Source organism: Cetorhinus maximus, chromosome 7 (genome assembly GCF_964194155.1).
Source record: "Cetorhinus maximus chromosome 7, sCetMax3.hap1.1, whole genome shotgun sequence".
Lineage (NCBI taxonomy): Eukaryota > Metazoa > Chordata > Chondrichthyes > Lamniformes > Cetorhinidae > Cetorhinus > Cetorhinus maximus.
This window is the reverse complement of record NC_135885.1, coordinates 60,880,444-60,899,338: the sequence shown is the minus strand read 5'-3', so window position 1 is coordinate 60,899,338 and position 18,895 is coordinate 60,880,444. Positions and strand designations below refer to the sequence as shown.

Sequence of the window (18,895 nt, the reverse complement as noted above, 5' to 3'; positions counted from 1 at the left end):
GCCTTGAACGCAAGGAACTCCAGTTCAAAGACCTGATCAAGGACAGCCAGCTGGGGTTAGTTGGAAGCACAGCACCCTAACATGACTTGTGTCTTCCGCAGGTCCGGTAGCGGATAAGGGAACCAGTAATTTCTCAAAAATCACAAGACCTCAGAGGAGAATCCCCTGTCTGAGGAGACAGTTTCACATCAGTCCAGCATACCCTCCACTAGTACAGATACTTTCACGTCAGTGGGCTTTGATGTGCCATTAGAAAGTATGGCGAGCACAGCATAGATGCGCAAGGGCAGCTAACGGAGGCAGTGACAGCTGTGGCCACTCCCCATTGGAGGACTGAGGAGGGTCCAGCGATGCTCAGCTTCATGTCGATGCCGAGTCTCGGGAGTCACTAGCAAAGTGGCGGATGCTGGAACAGCAGCATGAAATGTGTGGATATCGGTCAGAGTTTTGAGGCTGTTCACTCCCATGCACATAAAATGGAGGAGTCTCTGAGCACATGGCATTGAGATAGTGGCAACTCTCATGAAGAGCCATGTGCAGCAAACTACCCAGTGGACACAGGTGTGTGCTGACCTGCGTACTATTAACTTATCCAGAGCTGTATTAAGCAATGAGTGGGTGAAATGGGCCTGAGACACTGAGCCCCATTGCCAGTTGCTCAAACAGTTCAAGTGCACAGGATAGGTCAGATGGGCCTCAAAGGTATGGAGGAGAGACTGCTTGAAGCCCATGGTGGCTCTTTGTATTGATAGTGAACCCTTGGCCCCTTAGATGGTGACACAAAAACTCCATGAAGCCACGTGACAGTGGCAGCTCCTGAACAGATGAAGATGGTCCCCCATGTGCAGGGGCGCTCTCGGGCACAGGCACCCAATGACCATCCAAAATCATTCATCTCCTGCACCAGAGCAGAAAAGACAACAGCCTGTCTCCAAATCAACTGCAAGTGCCAGGAGATTATAGTGTAGAGACACACAAAGGTTTGCATAAATCTACCCACCTGTTCTTGGGGTCTCACTGGGTGGTAGTTTCTTGTTGAATGTCAAAGCCATAGATATACCTGTCAATTTAAAGGTCATTTACATAATATAAAGTCTAGTTTGCTCGTTTCTGCACAGTGGACCTTTCCAGCTGATGAACACTTGACAAGGAGAGCATGAAAAGAAATGCTCAGAATGAGGGCGATGGTGAATTATGTAATGACAGGGTCACTAAAATGGTTAGGGGATTTAATGAAAGACCACCAAAGTTACCTCAGGGAGATATCTGAATCATCTCCAGTGTCTGGAGAAATGTGCACTTATCAGTGAAGTGCATATGTTCCCTGGTATGCACGTCAATGCTGTTGACATCAAATTCATGGTTGTATTCCTATTGGCTACATGGTTTTGACCCATGTCCAACTGTTCCCCCTCCCAAGAAGAGGAGGTGCTGTGTTCAATGAGATTACCCTCTTCCAATGTTATTCCCTTCTAGAGCACCAGTTTGTGCAGAGCACAGCATACCACAATGATATGTGAAACCCTCGATGGGACATATCGCAGGGTTCCTCCAGACCTATCCCGGTATCTGAACCTCATTTTCACCAGATCAATGGTCTGTTAAATTGTGGCCCTTGTAGCCACATGGCAGCTGTGTCTTCAGCCTGTGTTAGGATTCTACACAGGTGTAAAATACCATGTCTTTATAGCATAGCCCTCGTCATCCAATATCCATCCACGAAGCTGAGGCAGCTGGGACTATCTCATGATGGATGAGTTGTTCCCAGGAACCCTGCATACACCTGCAGGATACTTTTGCTAACTGAACATTCAGAGAGTGGGACCTTTCCTTTTGACAAAGTTCTTAATTACTCTTGGTGGCCACATAGATGCAGTCAATTCCCCCTTCCGTCTGGAGTAATCCAGTGTTGGCCTTGAACCCATCACTCCTGCAGTTGGCTGGCTTGATTTGTCTGACACTTGATGTATTGCCCTTCCCTCTGGTACATGGCATCCTTTACCTGCTTGATGCAGCAATGGGTCACTACTGGGAGATCCCACAGATGTCTCCAGAAGATCACTGGAATGATCCTGAGGCATAAAAGCTGAATGCCACAGTCACCTTCACCACTGCAGGCAGAGTGGCCACTACACCCCATTGACCTCAACACTGCATCCAACATTCCCAGACAGGTCTGCTACCACTTGCCTGGACAGAGGCAGATTTTGAAGGTACTGGAGCTCCAACATCTCCATGAAGCATAGCCTCTATATGTCAACCCTTTCTGCTGGGTAGTGTCTTCTGCCAGCATGAGTCTGCATTCTAGGCCCTATGCACCCTCCTTGATTGCAGACCCTAACCACCTCATGAGGCTAGTACTCCTCTGGCTTTTGCAGCCTCACTCCATGTAATTGAAGCTGCTCTCTCCCTCTCACTGGGGTAGAAAATTCAGAGTGAATGCCACCCATTGAGAACTGGAGCCCTTAAGGGTCAAAGCATCTCAATCCTCTTGTGCACTATAAGAAGTGGACCTTGGAGGCACTCTTCCAATAAGCAGCCCTTGATATGGGCTCTCACTGTACAATCCCTCCAACTTTTCAATCCTTGGTTGAATGAACTTTAGCCTGCCTGTTTCACAATGCAGCTGAACTCAATTGGATGTCAACTCCAGCCAGCACTCACCTGCCACTGAGCTCTCGCCTCCTTTTAGCAGGCGAGCCACTAACGCTGGGTGGAATCAGTATGCTCCAGGGAAAATTTAAAATGCACCTCAAAATTGCAGTCAGTTGGCTGATTAACAGCCCCCGTTGTCTGCTCACAAATGCCCTGCACATTCACAATCCCACTGCCTGAATGGCCCTGGTGTTATGATCTCCGTAGAGACCACTAACTTTTAAAAGGAGATTCGAATTTTCAGTTATTAGCTGAAAGAATGAATGATAAGATTTCACATTCTAAAACTTTTACTGTGACAAATAACAAAAAAACACTAAACACTATTTTCTTTTTGTAGATAACTTATACTTTAAACTACAGAGAGGAAAATTCCCCTTTTACGCTTATCACCCATCACACACTCAACAGAATTTCAATTTTACAGTTCTCCCAGCTTCCAATGGGTTCCTGTACCCCAGCTTTGCCAAGTAGTAACTTTGAGTGACTGTTTCCAGGTGCATTACTCAGTTTTTGTAAAGTTTCTTAAACCCACAACCGGCAGTAAAGCCAGTTCCAATGATTCTTCTTACCCTGGCGATGCCAGGAAAAATCTCCCAGAATCCTTAGGTGGCTGCGGGATGCATCTCTTCGACTAGATACCATCTTCCTCCCGCATCTGACTGTGGTAGCTCACAAAGTCAAGCAGCTTTTTCTTTGCTGACCACACAGAATCTCTGCTGTCTTTCTATGATATTCATTGATTTGTATGGAAGCCTGCAATCTAATCTCAAAAAATGGCTTTCTCTGCCCTCTTCCCCATGGTAAGATGAAACACATTACCCTTGCATCCAGGTAGAAATGCTAAATAGCTATCCTTGATACCAGCTCCCTTTCATCTTAGGCTTAAATGGACATCTTACAGCATAAGCGTTTTCAACCCGATAGCAAAACCACCTTTCTGGGACTTTGGGAGACTCAGCATCTATTCAACGCAAACACAGACTGCTGTCATTATCTCCAAGCGTAAAATACCTTGCACCTTCTTCTCAGCAAAATAATCTAAACCTTCCTTTGATCTCTAATAATCAAGCCACCCAGTCTTACTATCAGGTAGACATCAGAATAGGTCACATGACTCCCTTCATTTACAGGGTAATTGGGATACAGGGTAATTTGATAAGGTGGATTCAAAATTGGCTTAGTTGTAGGAGACAGAGGGTGATGACAGAAGGATGCTTTAGTGACTGGAAGCCAGTGTCCAGTGGCGTACCAGAGGGATCTGTGCTGGGTCCCCTATTATTCGCCATTTATATAAACGACATAGATGACTATGTGGGGGGTAGGATTAGTAAGTTTGCAGATGACACAAAAATTGGCCGGCTGGTTAACAGTGAGGGTGAGTGCCTTGGGCTACAGGAAGATATAGATGGGATGGTCAAATGGGCAGATAAGTGGCAGATGGAATTTAACCCTGAAAAGTGTGAGGTGATACACTTTGGAAGGAGTAATTTGACAAGGAAGTATTCAATGAACGGCATGACACCAGGAAGTTCTGAGGAACAAAGGGACCTTGGCGTGTGTGTCCATAGATCTCTGAAGGCAGAGGAGCATGTTAGTGGGGTAGTGAAAAACGCATCTGTGACACTTGCCTTTGTCAATCGAGGCACAGATTACAAAAGTAGGGAGATCATGTTGGAACAAAAACAAAAATACCTGGAAAAACTCAGCAGGTCTGACAGCATCTGCGGAGAGGAATACAGTTCACGTTTAGAGTCTGTATGACTCTTCATCAGATCTTTTTCGAGTCATACAGACTCGAAACATCAACTGTATTCCTCACTGCAGATGCTGTCAGACCTGCTGAGTTTTTCAAGGTATTTTTGTTTTTGTTTCAGATTTCCAGCATCCGCAGCATTTTGCTTTTATCTTAGATCATGTTGGAGTTGTATAGAGCCTTGGTGAGGCCATAGCTGGAGTACTGTGTGCAGTTCTGGTTGCCACATTATAGGAAGGATGTGATTGCACTGGAGGGGGTGCAGAGGAGATTCACTAGGATGTTGTCTGGGATGAAACATTTAAGTTATGAAGAGGGGTTGGATAGACTTGGGTTGTTTTCGTTGGAGCAGAGAAGACTGAGGGGTGACCTGATCGAGGTGTACAAGATTATGAGGGGCATGGACAGGGTGGATAGGGAGCAGCTGTTTCCCGTAGTTGAAGGGTCAGTCATGTGGGGACATAAGTTCAAGGTGAAAGGCAGGAGGTTTGGGGGGGATGTGAGGAAAAACTTTTTTACCCAGAGGGTGGTGACGGTCTGGAATGCACTGCCTAGGAGGGTGGTGGAGGCGGGTTGCCTCACATCCTTTAAAAAGTACCTGGATGAGCACTTGGCATGTCATAATATTCAAGGCTATGGGCCAAGTGCTGGTAAATGGGATTAGGTAGGTAGGTCAGGTGTTTCTCACGTGTTGGTGCAGACTTGATGGGCCAAAGGGCCTCTTCTGCACTCTGTGATTCACCCTAAATTTAAAGCTACATTCTCAAAACATGATCTTATAAACGTCATTCATAACATTGGAAAATTTTCCTGGTGTTAGGAAGCCACTGTCCCTCTCCAATGCATTCTCCTGCCATTTTACTGACCCCCAGCCCTTCCCCAAGTCTGTCACCAAGGTGTTGGTAAAATTCCATTCATTAATTCGACCAAATTTTCAGTCACCTCTCCTAATTTCTTGCACTATGCCACAAAGTCCATTTCTTTATTTTTATTGCTTGGGGACATTTTTCTATACTGGAAAAGGTAAAAAATGCAAGTTGTTATTGTTGTTGCCCTGTTCCATTTGAATTTGTATTTTGCTGATCCTGCATGTTATCATTTTACTGAAAAATCTAAATATTGTGAACTTCATGTGGCTGGAACCTTAAAATGCTGGATAGGTTTGCATCCACACAGAAATATCAAAGCATCACCGAAAAGGTTCCGTTCACTGCAGCCACCCCCCGCCCCCCCAGTACTCTAAATCACTATCTGCTGCTGATTATAATTTTAGTGAGTTTAAATGTTGTACAGAAAAAAGTAAAACTATCTTACACATTACAGTCTAATCATTTAACAGCCCGTCTTGACAGGAACAAAGCAATGTCATGTTATCATGTAGGTTTATAGTGAGGTCAGGAAAGCAACTTTTATCTGCAACATTGTAAAATAACTTTTTCAAATAGTTTTTTAAAAAGTTTTTTTTAAAGCAGTGATAAGGTAATGGGGTGATTACGTTAATAGGGGCAAGAATCGGCAAAGCAGCATTGAGTTTCCAGTGGCTGAGGGGAGACCTGATAGAGGTATACAAAATTATGAGGAGCATAGATAGGATAGATAGGAATAAATTTTTTCCCTTCGCGGGGGTGTCAATAACCAGGGGGCATAGATTTAAGGCAAGGGGCAGGAGTTTAGAGGGGATTTGAAGAAAAAATTTTTCACCCAGAGAGTGGTTGGTATCTGGAACACACTGCCCGAGGGGGTGGTAGAGGCATGAACCCTCACAACATTTAAGAAGTATTTAGATGAGCACTTGAAATGCAATAGCATAAAGGGCTACAGGCCAAGTGCTGGAAAATGGGATTAGAATAGATAGATGCTGAATGGCTGGCATGGGCACGATGGGCTAAAGGGTCTGTTTCTGTGCTGTATAACTCTATGACAATCTATGTCAGCGAAGCCTTGAAGAACAGCAAAGGTGACGCCTAAGTTGAACATCTTTCACCAGCTCTGTCTATGTAAGAAACTGGGCATCACATGGAGAGACATCATAAATGAGGAAGTGCTATAGCGGACTGGTCAGAGGTGCCTGCAGGACATTGTGACGGAGAGCTAACTGATGCTGGCAGTACACGTATTTTGCCTTCCGGACGTACACCCCACCAGAGTGACAGTAGACTGGACACAACCAAATGGCAGAGGAAGATGACAGGGCTGGCCAAAGAAGACTTGGCAAAGTACATTTGAGGACGACCTTCAAGAGCAGGACACCACCTGGGCTGTAGCGAAAGAGATTGTGATGGACCTAGGCCGGGAGGAGTCCTGCTGCCCATTGTCCTGCAAGGGACCTGAGGAACTAAATCTAAGTCTAACTAAGTATGTTAATGGACCAATAATCACATATAGCAGTTTGAGAACTTGAATTCAGTTAAAAAAACAATCTGGAAGTAAAATTCTAGCAGCAGTAAGACTGACCAGAAAGCTGTTGGATTGTTTTATTCACATCGAGAATGAGAAAAAACAGTGAAACGGTAAAGGTATTATGTAAAAACTGTGTAGCTGCTAAATGCTTAAAATGTTAATAGTGATTTAAGGGCAATTTTTTTACATTATAACATTTGATTAAATAGTGCAATTGCTATTAAACATGTTTTATGAACTGAATTATGGTATATTAGCAATGCTAGACCATTTTATGTGTAAACAATTTACAATGCTGTGCTTTTGGACCCACTAGAGGTTTCAATCTCTGAAGATTTAGGCAGCGTATACTATTCCCTCTCCTTCCATTCTGCAATATTTCTGTGGTTACATTTAATAAACAAGGTGGTATGTTTTTGTCTTCACCATCTGGGCAGTAATCTGGCAGGGAAGATTGCTGGCTCTTTATAGATTTTCATTTTGGCAAATTAAAAACTTAGGTGGCAAACAGAAAACCAATTGTCTAAAAGAATTACCAAGTGGATCTTCCAGTATCTTAACCTATTTCATACAGTCCGTATTTTCCTTTAATTATAAATGTGAATCATTATTTTAAGTTTATCGAGTAACATTCAGAGAATGCTTCCAGGAGCAGATGTTAGGCCCATTTGTTTTTAATCAGGTCCCTTACAAACACAAGAATCAGGAATGTTCTAATAGTGTGTAGGTTAAGATGGAGTGAAAACAGCATTCTATATACACATACTTTTGCGGCCACATCATTCTAACAATACAGTTGGACCAAAATTTACTTAAAAAATAATTACGACTTTAATTCTGCCCGCCATTATTAGTATCTAAATCAGCGAGAAGTGTAGTGAGAGATACCCCCATGAGTTGCAAAATGCAATAAGTTGCTGGATAATTTGAACTGCCCAGCTGTCAACTTTTTGAAAACAGCAGCTCACTGTGAACGTGCCCGTGTGTTTCAAGAAATTTTCTGCATTTGCACATTAATTACCAATTAAACTTGCCGCAGTATGTTAGGGCTAGTATGAAACAGAATTAAGTACCCTTTTAATGATAAAATTTATGTTCATGCAGTGCCACTCAACCTCTCCAGCTCAGAAAGGGAACAAGTGAAACTGCGGAGTTTCATTCTACAGGTAATAAATTGTTCATAGAAACTTACAAATTTTACAATTTCTTCTTACTTTTCTTTGTCTCTCTTGGTCCAATCTTCAATTTCCTCTTTATTTCTCTTTCTGTACCTGATTTTACTCTAATTCATCCTATTTCCTTCTGTTTCTTTCCCAATTCTTAAACTTCATTGCATAAGGGGATACATTGTTGGTCCTACCATTCACCTATTGACCTTGTCATGCTGTTCCGTCTCGTACATCCAACAATTTGAGATGCAAAGATTTTTTGAGCTGAAGGATGAAAGAAAAAGTCTAACAGGCCATGCTGTGAGATGCCCTGCTCCAGAAAATTCTGGGCTAATAAATAACAAATGGCTGAATGTTGGCTGTGCTGAAGTGATCCAAGCATGATGGAAATTCATCTATCTGAAGTGTTTCAACAATGGTACATTACACTATTTTTAATTTTTTCAACTATGAACTGTGCTTTTTGCTATTATGATTTTCTCTTTCGTAGTGTTCACTTTTTACTTCAACAGTTTGCTTCCTATGTATAAAAAAACTTTGGGAAATCAGAAACAGCTAACAAGAAACCACATATGCAAGGCTTACCAGTAATCTTGTAAAAGTTCCGAGGGAGGTTGTTGGAACGCTTTGTTGAAAGTGAAGACTTCTGTGGCACAATTGGGCTGCCAGTCTTCCCTCTACAAAGCTTGCATTCGGTCGTACTTTTAGTGTAGAAAATTGTCCTGAGGAACTTCAGAGGCAAAAAAATATTGGTACTGAGTCAAAGAAAGAGATGTTAGGACAACATGACCAAAAGCTTTGTTGAAGATATAATGGAGGTTTGCGTGTACAAATACAAGTTATTGTTGATGGTGAGTTGGTAAGGCAGCACTGTACATTTAACTCATATCCAGATTGACTGAATTACACATTACAGAAGACTGGGAATGATTGAGGAGCAGAAACTCAACCCATCACCAATTGAGAAGTACAGAGCGTTGGTGGCTGAGAGCGAGAGCAGTGCTTCAGGGAAAGAGAAGTGGCAGTACAGGGAATTGAAATGAATGCCCTTGGACCTGAATGCACAAAATGAAACCATGCCCTCAGAGAACAAAAGTAGGAGTCTAAGAGAAGAGTGACATCTCAGGCAATTGATATGGCAGCCCATGGGCAGACAAGCAGATGCTGTAGTCAAGGAACCATCAGGACAGAACAGATGTAGCCGCAGGTAATTTGATGGTTTCTGGTTTGGTTTTAATTTGGAAATATTTATCAACAGAAGGAAATCATTTTGGTCTCTCACAGAAGCACATTTGGAAATGGAATAACATGGAAAATACTTAAACATAACAGGATAGTTTTGTTCTAGTGGGAATATTTTTCAATGCAGTTCATCATTCAAAACTATGCAATAGAATAGAATTTACACTGAAGTTTCTTATACCATGTTATTTTTCAAATGGAATGCTTGAATGCTAAAATAGGCAGTGTTATACAGATTTTAGTTACACTGCAATTTCTATAGTTTAAGTTCTATTTGTACTAATAAAGGGATAGGCAGAATTCAGTGGCACAACAGTACTGTGAAACTATGAACTGATCAACAGGAAATACTACCACTAGGACTATAAAGCCATGTTTATGCCAAGAATACAAGACTTGCTGGACCTGCATGACAACATTCTGTAATAGTGCAAAAATTCTGTACATTATATTGTTGTAGCATATTGTTCATAATTTATGTTTGTGGCACTCACTCCCAAACAATTATTTATTCAGTTAGTCAGCATAAGAAGCCTTGCTGTATTCATATTAAACAAGCAGTGCATCATTGCAATTAAAATACTCAGTCAGCTACCAATTCTGTACAGTATCAATCTTATTCCTTTTTGTTAAACTGGTATTATTTTGCCAAATTTGTCATCATTCTAAATTTAAGTCTGAACAAACCAGCTAGGTGAAAATGTCCCCATAATTCTGCTATTTAATAGAGAGATGCAAAATGAATATAGTGCATAGGATAATTGTCACATGATTCAACAGTGGGACTGCATGAATCACAGTGATAGGGGACCAATCCTAGAAAGATCTATCAACAGTTGGTGCATTGTTAGCTTCTAATAAAATGTACTCCCATGTACATGTGGAATGCTAGAGGTAAAACGGCAGAACCTGTTTTAGAACCCCAACATAACCAATATGAGTAGAGATGGCCCTATTAACATGGGCTGTCACAGTGAGACAGTTTCACCAGGCTACTTAGCATATTATGAAAAATGGCAGGTGTGATTTGTGCCCAACATCATCTTTCTGACCATTCTGTTGCCAGGCAACTTTGTTTAATGCCAAGTTTCAATTGGCAAACAATTAACTTCCAGAATCAAATACGCATAGAGTTGTGGAGACTGATTTTCTGCATCAGCAGGCCTCTGGGAAAATGAGTCTGCTTGCCACCAATTTCACCACAGTTTGAATTAATGCTGCATTTAGTATCTTAGTTGAGAGCTGCCAAAATTGCCTGCCAACAGTGTGGCAAATGACAGGCATCTCTAGAGCCCATGACAATCTGGTTCGGTGTCTCAAGGAAATTGTATTCAGGTTAGCCAGCAAGACGACAGTTGATTATTTTATCCCTTTTAAAAATTATTTTACAGAACATGGCCGTACTGGCAAAGCCAGTGTTTGTTACATAGTTCTAATATGTAATTCTATGAAGTGGTTGTGAGCTGTTTCCTCGAACTGCTGCAATCCGCGTGATGAAGGCTATTAGGGAGGGAGTTCCAGGATTTTGACCCAAAGCTGAAGAAGGAACAGCAATGTATTTCCAAGCTAGGATTGTGTGTGACTTGGAGGGGAACTTGGAGATGGTGATGTTCCCATGTACCTGCTGCATTTGTCTTTCTAGGTGGTAGACGCCCTGGATTTGGGAGGTACTGTTGAAGCAGCCTTGGAGAGTTGCTGTAGTGTATTTTATAGATGGTACACACTGCTACACTGTGTGCTGGTGGTGGAGGGAGTAAATATTTAAACTGGTGGATGGGGTGCCAATCAAACAGGCTATGAACAAAGAACAAAGAAAAGTACAGCACAGGAACAGGCCCTTCGGCCCTCCAAGCCTGCGCCGATCATATTGCCCGTCAACTAAAACATTTTGCACTTCCGGGGTCCGTATCCCTCTATTCCCATCCTATTCATGTATTTGTCAAGCTGCCTCTTAAACACCACTATCGTACCTGCTTCCACCACCTCCTCTGGCAGCGAATTCCAGACACTCACTACCCTCTGCGTAAAAAACTTGCCCCGCACATCTCCTCTATAGTTTTCTCCTCTCACCTTAAATCTATGTCCCCTAGTAATTGACTCTTCCACCCTGGGAAAAAGCTTCTGACTATCTACCCTGTCCATGCCACTCATAATTTTGTAAACTTCTATCAAGTCACCCCTCAATCTCCGTCGCTCTAGTGAGAACAATCCGAGTTTCTCCAACCTCTCCTCATAGCTAATAACCACCAGACCAGGCAGCATCCTGGTAAATCTCCTCTGCACCCTCTCCAACGCCTCCATATCCTTCTGGTAATGTGGCGACCAGAATTGCACACAATATTCCAAGTATGGCCTAACCAAGGTTCTATACAGCTGCAGCATGACTTCCCAGCTTTTATACTCAATACCCCTGCCAATGAAGGCAAGCATGCCATATGCCTTCCTGACTACCTTATCCACCTGCGTTGCCACTTTCAGTGACCTGTGGACCTGTACACCCAGATCCCTCTGCCCGTCAATGCACTTAAGTGTTCTGCCATTTACTGTATAATTCCTGCCTATATTAGACCTTCCAAAATGCATTACCTCGCATTTGTCCAGATTAAACTCCATTTGCCATTTCTCCGTCCAAGTCTCCAACCGATCTATATCCCTTTGTATCCTTTGACAATCCTCTTCACTATCTGCAACTCCTCCAACCTTAGTGTTGTCTGCAAACTTACTAATTAGCCCGGTTACATTTTCCTCTAAATCATTTACGTATACTACAAACAGCAAAGGTCCCAGCACTGATCCCTGCGGAACTGCACTAGTCACAGCTCTCCATTCAGAAAAGCACCCTTCCACTGCTACCCTCTGTCTTCTATGACCAAGTCAATTCTGTATCCATCTTGCCAGCTCACCTCTGATCCTGTGCAACTTTACCTTCTGTACCAGTCTGCCATGAGGGACCTTGTCAAAGGCCTTACTGAAATCCATGTATATAACATCCACGCCCTTCCATCGTCGATCATCTTTGTCACTTCCTCGAAAAATTCGATCAAGTTAGTGAGACACGACCTCCCCTTCACAAAACCATGCTGCCTTTCACTAATACGCCCATTTGCTTCCAAATGGTAGTAAATCCTGTCACAAAGAATCTTCTCCAATAATTTCCCTATCACTGACGTAAGGCTCACCGGCCTGTAATTTCCTGGATTATCCCTGCTACCCTTCTTAAACAATGGAACAACATTGGCCATTCTCCAGTCCTCTGGGACCTCACCCGTAGCCAGTGAGGATGCAAAGATTTCTGTCAAGGCCCCAGCAATCTCCTCCCTTGCCTCCCTCACTACTCTGGGGTAGATCCCATCTGGCCCAGGGGACTTATCCACCTTAATATTCTTCAAGACGCTTAACACCTCTTTTTTGATCTCAACATGATCCAGGCTATCTACACACTCTTCCCTAGACAAATCAACCGCTAAGTCCTTCTCTTTGGTGAATACTGATGAGAAGTATTCATGTCCTGGATGTTGTCAAGTTTCTTGAGCATTATTAGAGCTGCACTCATCCAGGCAAGTGGAGAGTATTTCATCACACTCCTGACTTCTTTGTAGATGGTAGAAAGGCATTGGGGAGGTGAGTCACTTGTGGTTACAAGAGCCAACACTTCCCATTAATTGTTTAGTTATCCACCAACATTCATGACTAGATATAGCAGTACTGTAAAACCTGATCTTTTGGCTGTGGGATAGCTTAGTTCTGTCCACAGCATGGTGCTCCCACTGTTTAGCATGCATGTAGTCCTGTGCTGTAGCTTCACCAGGTTGACACCTCATTTTTAGATATGGCCAGTGCTGCTCTTGGCATGCTCTTCCACACTAGTCATTGAGCCAAAGGTTGGTCCTCTGGCTTAGTGGTAATGGCAGAATGAGGGATTTGCCTGGCTCTGAGATTACAAATTGTGGTTGAGTACAACTCTATTGCAGTTGATGGCCCACAATACCTCAAGGATGCCCAGTTTTGAGCTGGACTGAATGGTCTTCTCATTTCAGTTTACGTTCTTAACTTTCACAGTTTATTTCTAGCTTGCTGCAGAAATTCAATTAAATAGTTTTCAATCTCATCTCAACTGAAACATTTGTGCATGTGTGGTACTAGACCTTTTTAAATTTAGTATGCATGACAGGAATGCTACAAGAATGCAACATTTCCATTGTGTAGAAGGACTCCAAGAAACTGAAAGAATTCAGCAAATTGTGGAAGCCACAACTTAAATATGGAACTTTTAAGGTCAATGTGGGAGGATGAGCTCCAAGTTTAACATGAAAAACTAGTGAAAGTCATCAAGTGGAATTTTTAAAAATTTCTAATTATTTCATTATTGCACTGCTGCCGTTATGGAATTTTTGGGGGCAAATGGCTGATTGCAAGCTTCTCCACAGATTCAGGGATGGTGTGGTGGGGGCTGACAAGGAAGGTGGCGAAATCAAATAGCACAACCCTCATGCACCTCCTCAAAGCTGCTTAGGGCATTTGAGTGGGATAAGTTCTTATAAGCCACATTTATAGAAAGGAATTATTTTAAAGAGTATCTGATATAAGTATTAAATGCAGGCATGAGTAATTGCAGCCAGGTTCTCTGATACCCTTAAGAAAGGTCCTTAAACTGAACTGTTTCTCTCTCCATAGATGCTGCCAGATCTGCTGAGTACTTCCAGCATTTTGTTTTTAATACCTTCTATTTGGGCTGAATACAAAGGTCAGTTTACACAAGCAAGTTCCTATGAACTGTCAATGGCCTTCTGGGCAAAGTAGCACATCTGAGATAGAGGACTTCCAGAGGACCTTCCAGCCTTATCATTGAAGTCTGCTATGTATTGTAGAGAATTAGATACCGCTGAATATTCCCAATTTCTCTACCTGACAAGAACCATATTGACAAAACTGCCAGCTTAGATGAAAACTCTTCATTTTTAATTAATTGGTAGGATTAAGCAAAAGAACAAGTCAGTAAATTAACACCAAGTGCTTACTGGCCTAGATTTTGATATGGTAGTGACAGTAAAACTGTCAGCGTTCGCCATCGTTACTTAACTGAAACAGACAAAAAAGTTTTGAAACTGCAAATGTGCAGAATGATGTGGAAATCCTGAAGTTACTGTCAGTGATTCTACACTTTTCTAGAGGGTGCACTGTTAATGCAAGCCCCAGACTGCGATCAAACTGATGAGAACTTCCACTCTTGTTGTTCTCACTGTGAAAATTGTTCTTAACACGTCAACATAAGCGGGTAGGGATATAGGTCCAATATCTTATCAACTCTCTTCAGCAGCCAGAGAAGTCACCAAAAAAAGATTCTTAACCTAGAAAAAATCCAGTGATATTACTGCAAGGCACTCACTGTTTGCTATTGGGAAGATATTTCACAGGCTTCTCTCTCCCTCTCACTTGACAATGGAAATCCAAGGCTTGTAACAAAACCTTCTTTCTGGACTAAAAAAAAAACTTTTCTGGGGTGGCTAGAGGCTGCTTACTTCACAGGCTTGTCCTCGCACAGCACAGTCTTCAATGGCCACACACCCCATACAGTTTTCAATCTTTCCTTAAATATATTTTTCTCTTTCATCTTTAAACCCACTGTCCTTAACTTTCTTTGGAAGTTACCTTTCCCAGAATATAAAAATCTTTCATGTTGTCTTCATGGTCATTACTTTCGGGAAAAATAAACTTAACTTTACTTCACTCATTTATGATATTTGCCAGTTGTAAAACTTCCTTTATGTCTCTTTGAAATTCAACAGTTAAAAATTCAATTCCTCATTTAACTTCTAATACAAATTCCTATTCATGCTGTATCTACTGGTATCCTATCTTAGCTTGTTCATCTCTACTTCAAAATGCCTGCTTTTACACCTAACCTTTTGATGATTTAAACCTTGCAGTCTGACTGTCTTCAGTTTAATTAACTTAGTCACATACACAAATATACACAGTCCCCACATGCTTCACAGTATCCCACCGTAATATTAGAAAAAATGATATTTTCTTTACAAAGAGGAGAAAATGGAAAACCTAGGACCACATAGCATTCTTCCTGTTGATTTTTTAAAAATCTGTAGTGTTGGTTTGGTAATCATTTTGCAATTAAAACTTTTGCCATAATAAAACAAGGGAGGCCCTTCAAATTCCTGACTTATTCAAACATTCAGGATTGCTTAAAAAACACATTCCATAAAATCATAAGACATAGATGCAGGGGGTCATTCAGCCCATCGAGCCTGCTCCATCGTTCGATAAGATCACGGCTGATCTGATTGTAGCTTTAACTCCACTTTCCCATCCATACCCCAAAACCTTTGACTCCCTTGCCAATCAAAAATCTGAATATATTCAAGGTTGAATTAGACAATGACCCAGTCTCCACTGCCCTCTATGGATGAGAATTCCAAAGATCAACAATCCTCGAAGAAATTCCTCATATCCTTAATTGGGAGACACTTTATTTTTAAAATGTGCCCCCCCCAGTTATAGATTCCTCCATGAGGGGGAACATTCTTTCAGCATCTATCATGTCAAGCCCCCAGAATCTTATATATTTCAATGAGATCACCGCTCATTCTTCTAAACTCCAATGACTATAGGCTCAACGTGCTCAATCTTTCCTCATATGGCAACCCCTTCATGCCAGGAATCAGACTAGTGAACTTTCTCTGAACTGCTTCCAATGAAAGTATATCCCTCCTTAAGTAAGAGACCAAAACTGTATCGAGTTCTCCAGCCATAGTCTCACCCAATGCAGTGAACAGTTGTAGCAAAACTTCAGTACTTTAATACTCAATTCCCCTTCCAATGAAGTCGAACATTTCAAAAATAAAAATACCTGGAAAAACCCAGCAGGTTTGGCAGCATCTGCAGAGAGGAACATTTTGTTTGCTGCCTTAATCACTTGCTGTGCCTGCATGCAAACTTTGAGATTCATATACAAGGACACCCAAGTCCCTCTGCACCACAGCATTATGCTGTGTCTCTCCATTTTAATAATATTCTACCTTTCTATTCTCGTTGCCAAAGTGGACAACCTCACATTTCCACACATTTTACTCCTTCCAACTTTTTGCCCACTCACTTAATCTTTCTATATCCCTTTGCACTCTTCCTCCTATTCTCCTCACAACTTGCTTTCCTACTTATCAGCAAATTTGACTAGAATACAGTCTCTGCCTTCATCCAAGTCATTACTACAGACAGTAAATAGTTAAGCCCCCAGCACTGATCCCTGCAGCATTCCACTACTTACAATTTGCCAACCTGAAATTACTCATTTATTCTGACTCTCTGTATCCTATCTTTAGAGGATAGAACCAACCCTCTATCCATTACTAATTCCCCAGTCACACCCTCTAAGGCTAATCTTTTTCTTTATATTTTTAGAAGCCTTTATTGTCTGATTGTGTATTTCTTGCTAGTTTTTTTCTCATACTCCAATTTCTCCCTCTATTATTCTTTTAGTCATCTTTTGCTGGTTTCTAAAATTTTCCCAATCTTCTGCGCTACTACTAATCTTTGCAGCACGTATCTTTTCTTTCAATTTTATACATCCTTAAATTAGTTAGCCATAGATGGTAAGCCTTCTCAGTCATTTTAATGGAATATATCTTTGTTATGAAATGTCTCCTTCAATGTCTGTCACTGCTTCTCTACCATCTTACCTTTTAACCTATTTTCCCATTTCACTTTGGCCCACTCTGTCTTCATACCCTTGTAATTGCCTTTAAGACATTAGTTTCAGATCCACATTTCTCACCCTCAAACTGAATTGTGAAATTCTATCATATGATGATCCGTTTTACTTAGAGGATCATTTACTGTGAGGTCATTAATTAATCCCATCTCATAACACATTAGTAGGTCTAAAATAGCCTGTTCCCTGGTTGGCCGCAGAATGTAATGTTCTAAGAAACTATCCCAAACACACTATGAACTCATCCACCGGGCTACTTTTGCCAATTTAATTTGTCCAATCGAAATGAGGATTAAAATATCTCATGATTATTTCAGTATCTATCTTACAAACCCCCATTATTTCTTGATTTATTATCTGTCCTACAGGTATTTTGCTTTGGTCTTCACTATAAAAGGACACAAGTAACATCCTGGAAATAGCTAAAAATCAGGAAATGAAAGGGAGGGAGGAACTCGGAAAAATTACAAATCATTAGGGAAGTGGTATTAAGTAAATTGTTGGGGCTGCGGGCTGACAAATCCCCAGGTCCGGATGGATTTCACCCTAAGGTCTTGAAAGAAGTGGCTAGTGAGATAGTTGATACACTGGTTTTAATTTTCCAAAATTCTCTAGGTTCGGAGAAGGTTCCATTAGATTGGAAAATAGCAAACGTAACTCCTTTGTTCAAAAAGGGAGACAGAAAGCAGGAAACTACAGGCCAGTTAGGCTAACATCTGGCATAGGGAAAATGCTAGAAGCTATTAAAAATGTTTTAGCAGGGCACTTTGAAAAACTCAAGGCAATCAGGCAGTGTCAACATGGTTTTATAAAAAGGAAACCATGTTTAACCAATTTATTGGAGTTCTTTGATGGAGTCACATGTGCTGTGGATAAAGGAGAACCGGTGGATGTACTGTACTTAGATTTCCAGAAGGCATTTGATAAAGTGCCACATCAAAGTTTATTGCAGAAAATAAAAGCTCATGGTATAGGGGGGTAACATGTTGGCATGGATAGAAGATTGGCTAGCTAACATGAAGCAGAGTTGCCATAAATGGGTCTTTTTCTGGTTGGCAGGATGAGACAAATGGTATGCCACAGGACCAATGCTGAGGCCTCAACTTCTTACAATTTATATAAATGACTTAGATGTAGGGACCGAAGGAATGGTTACTAAATTTGCTGAATACACAAAGATAGGTAGGAAAATAAATTATGAAGAGGATGTAAGGAGGCTACAACATGTAATAGATAGGTTAAGTGCGTGGGCAAAGATCTGGCAAATGGAGTATAATGTGGGCAAATGTGAAATTGTTCATTTTGGCAGGAAGAATAAAAAAGAAATTTATTATCTAAATGGTGAGAGATCGCAGAGCTCTGCGATTCAGAGGGATTTGGGTGTCCTAGTGCATGAATCACAGGTTAGTATGCAGGTACAGCAGGTAATTAGGAAAGCTCATAGAATGTTATCATTTGTGAGGGGAATTGATTACAAAAGTAGGGAGGTTATATTTCAGTTGTACAGGGCATTGGTGAGACCACATCTGGAGTATTGCGTACAGTACTGGTCTCCTTATTTAAGGAAAGATGTAACTGCGTTAGCAGTTGAGGTTTACTAGACTAATACCAGGAATGGACGAGCTGTCTTATGAGGAAAGGCTGGACAGGTTAGGCTTATATCCCCTGGAATTTAGGTGAGTAAGAGGCGACTTAATTGAAACCTTTAGGATCCTGAGGGGTCTTGACAGGGTGGATGAGGACGGGATACTCCTTCTTGTAGGAGAATTTAGAACTCGGGGTCACTGTTTAAAAATAAGGGATTGCTCATTTAAGACGGAGGTAAGGAGAAATTTTTTCCGAGGGATGAGTGTCTTTGAAACGCTCTTCCTCAAAAGATGGTGGAAGCACAGTCTTTGAATATTTTTAAGGCAGAGCTGGATAGATTTTTGATTAACGAGGGGGTGA

At 41.6% G+C, this 18,895-nt stretch overlaps 1 protein-coding gene across 1 annotated transcript in view; it reads right to left on the bottom strand.

The window, feature by feature from the left end:
* Positions 1–8,039: 8,039 nt before the first annotated feature.
* tgfbrap1 (transforming growth factor, beta receptor associated protein 1) overlaps positions 8,040–18,895 on the bottom strand; it is a 96,168-nt gene continuing 85,312 nt past the window's right edge. The window contains exon 12 of the mRNA XM_078545592.1: positions 8,040–8,244. Coding sequence (XP_078401718.1) covers positions 8,191–8,244 — 54 coding nt within the window. The 3' untranslated portion in view covers positions 8,040–8,190. The remainder of the gene's footprint in view (positions 8,245–18,895) is intronic.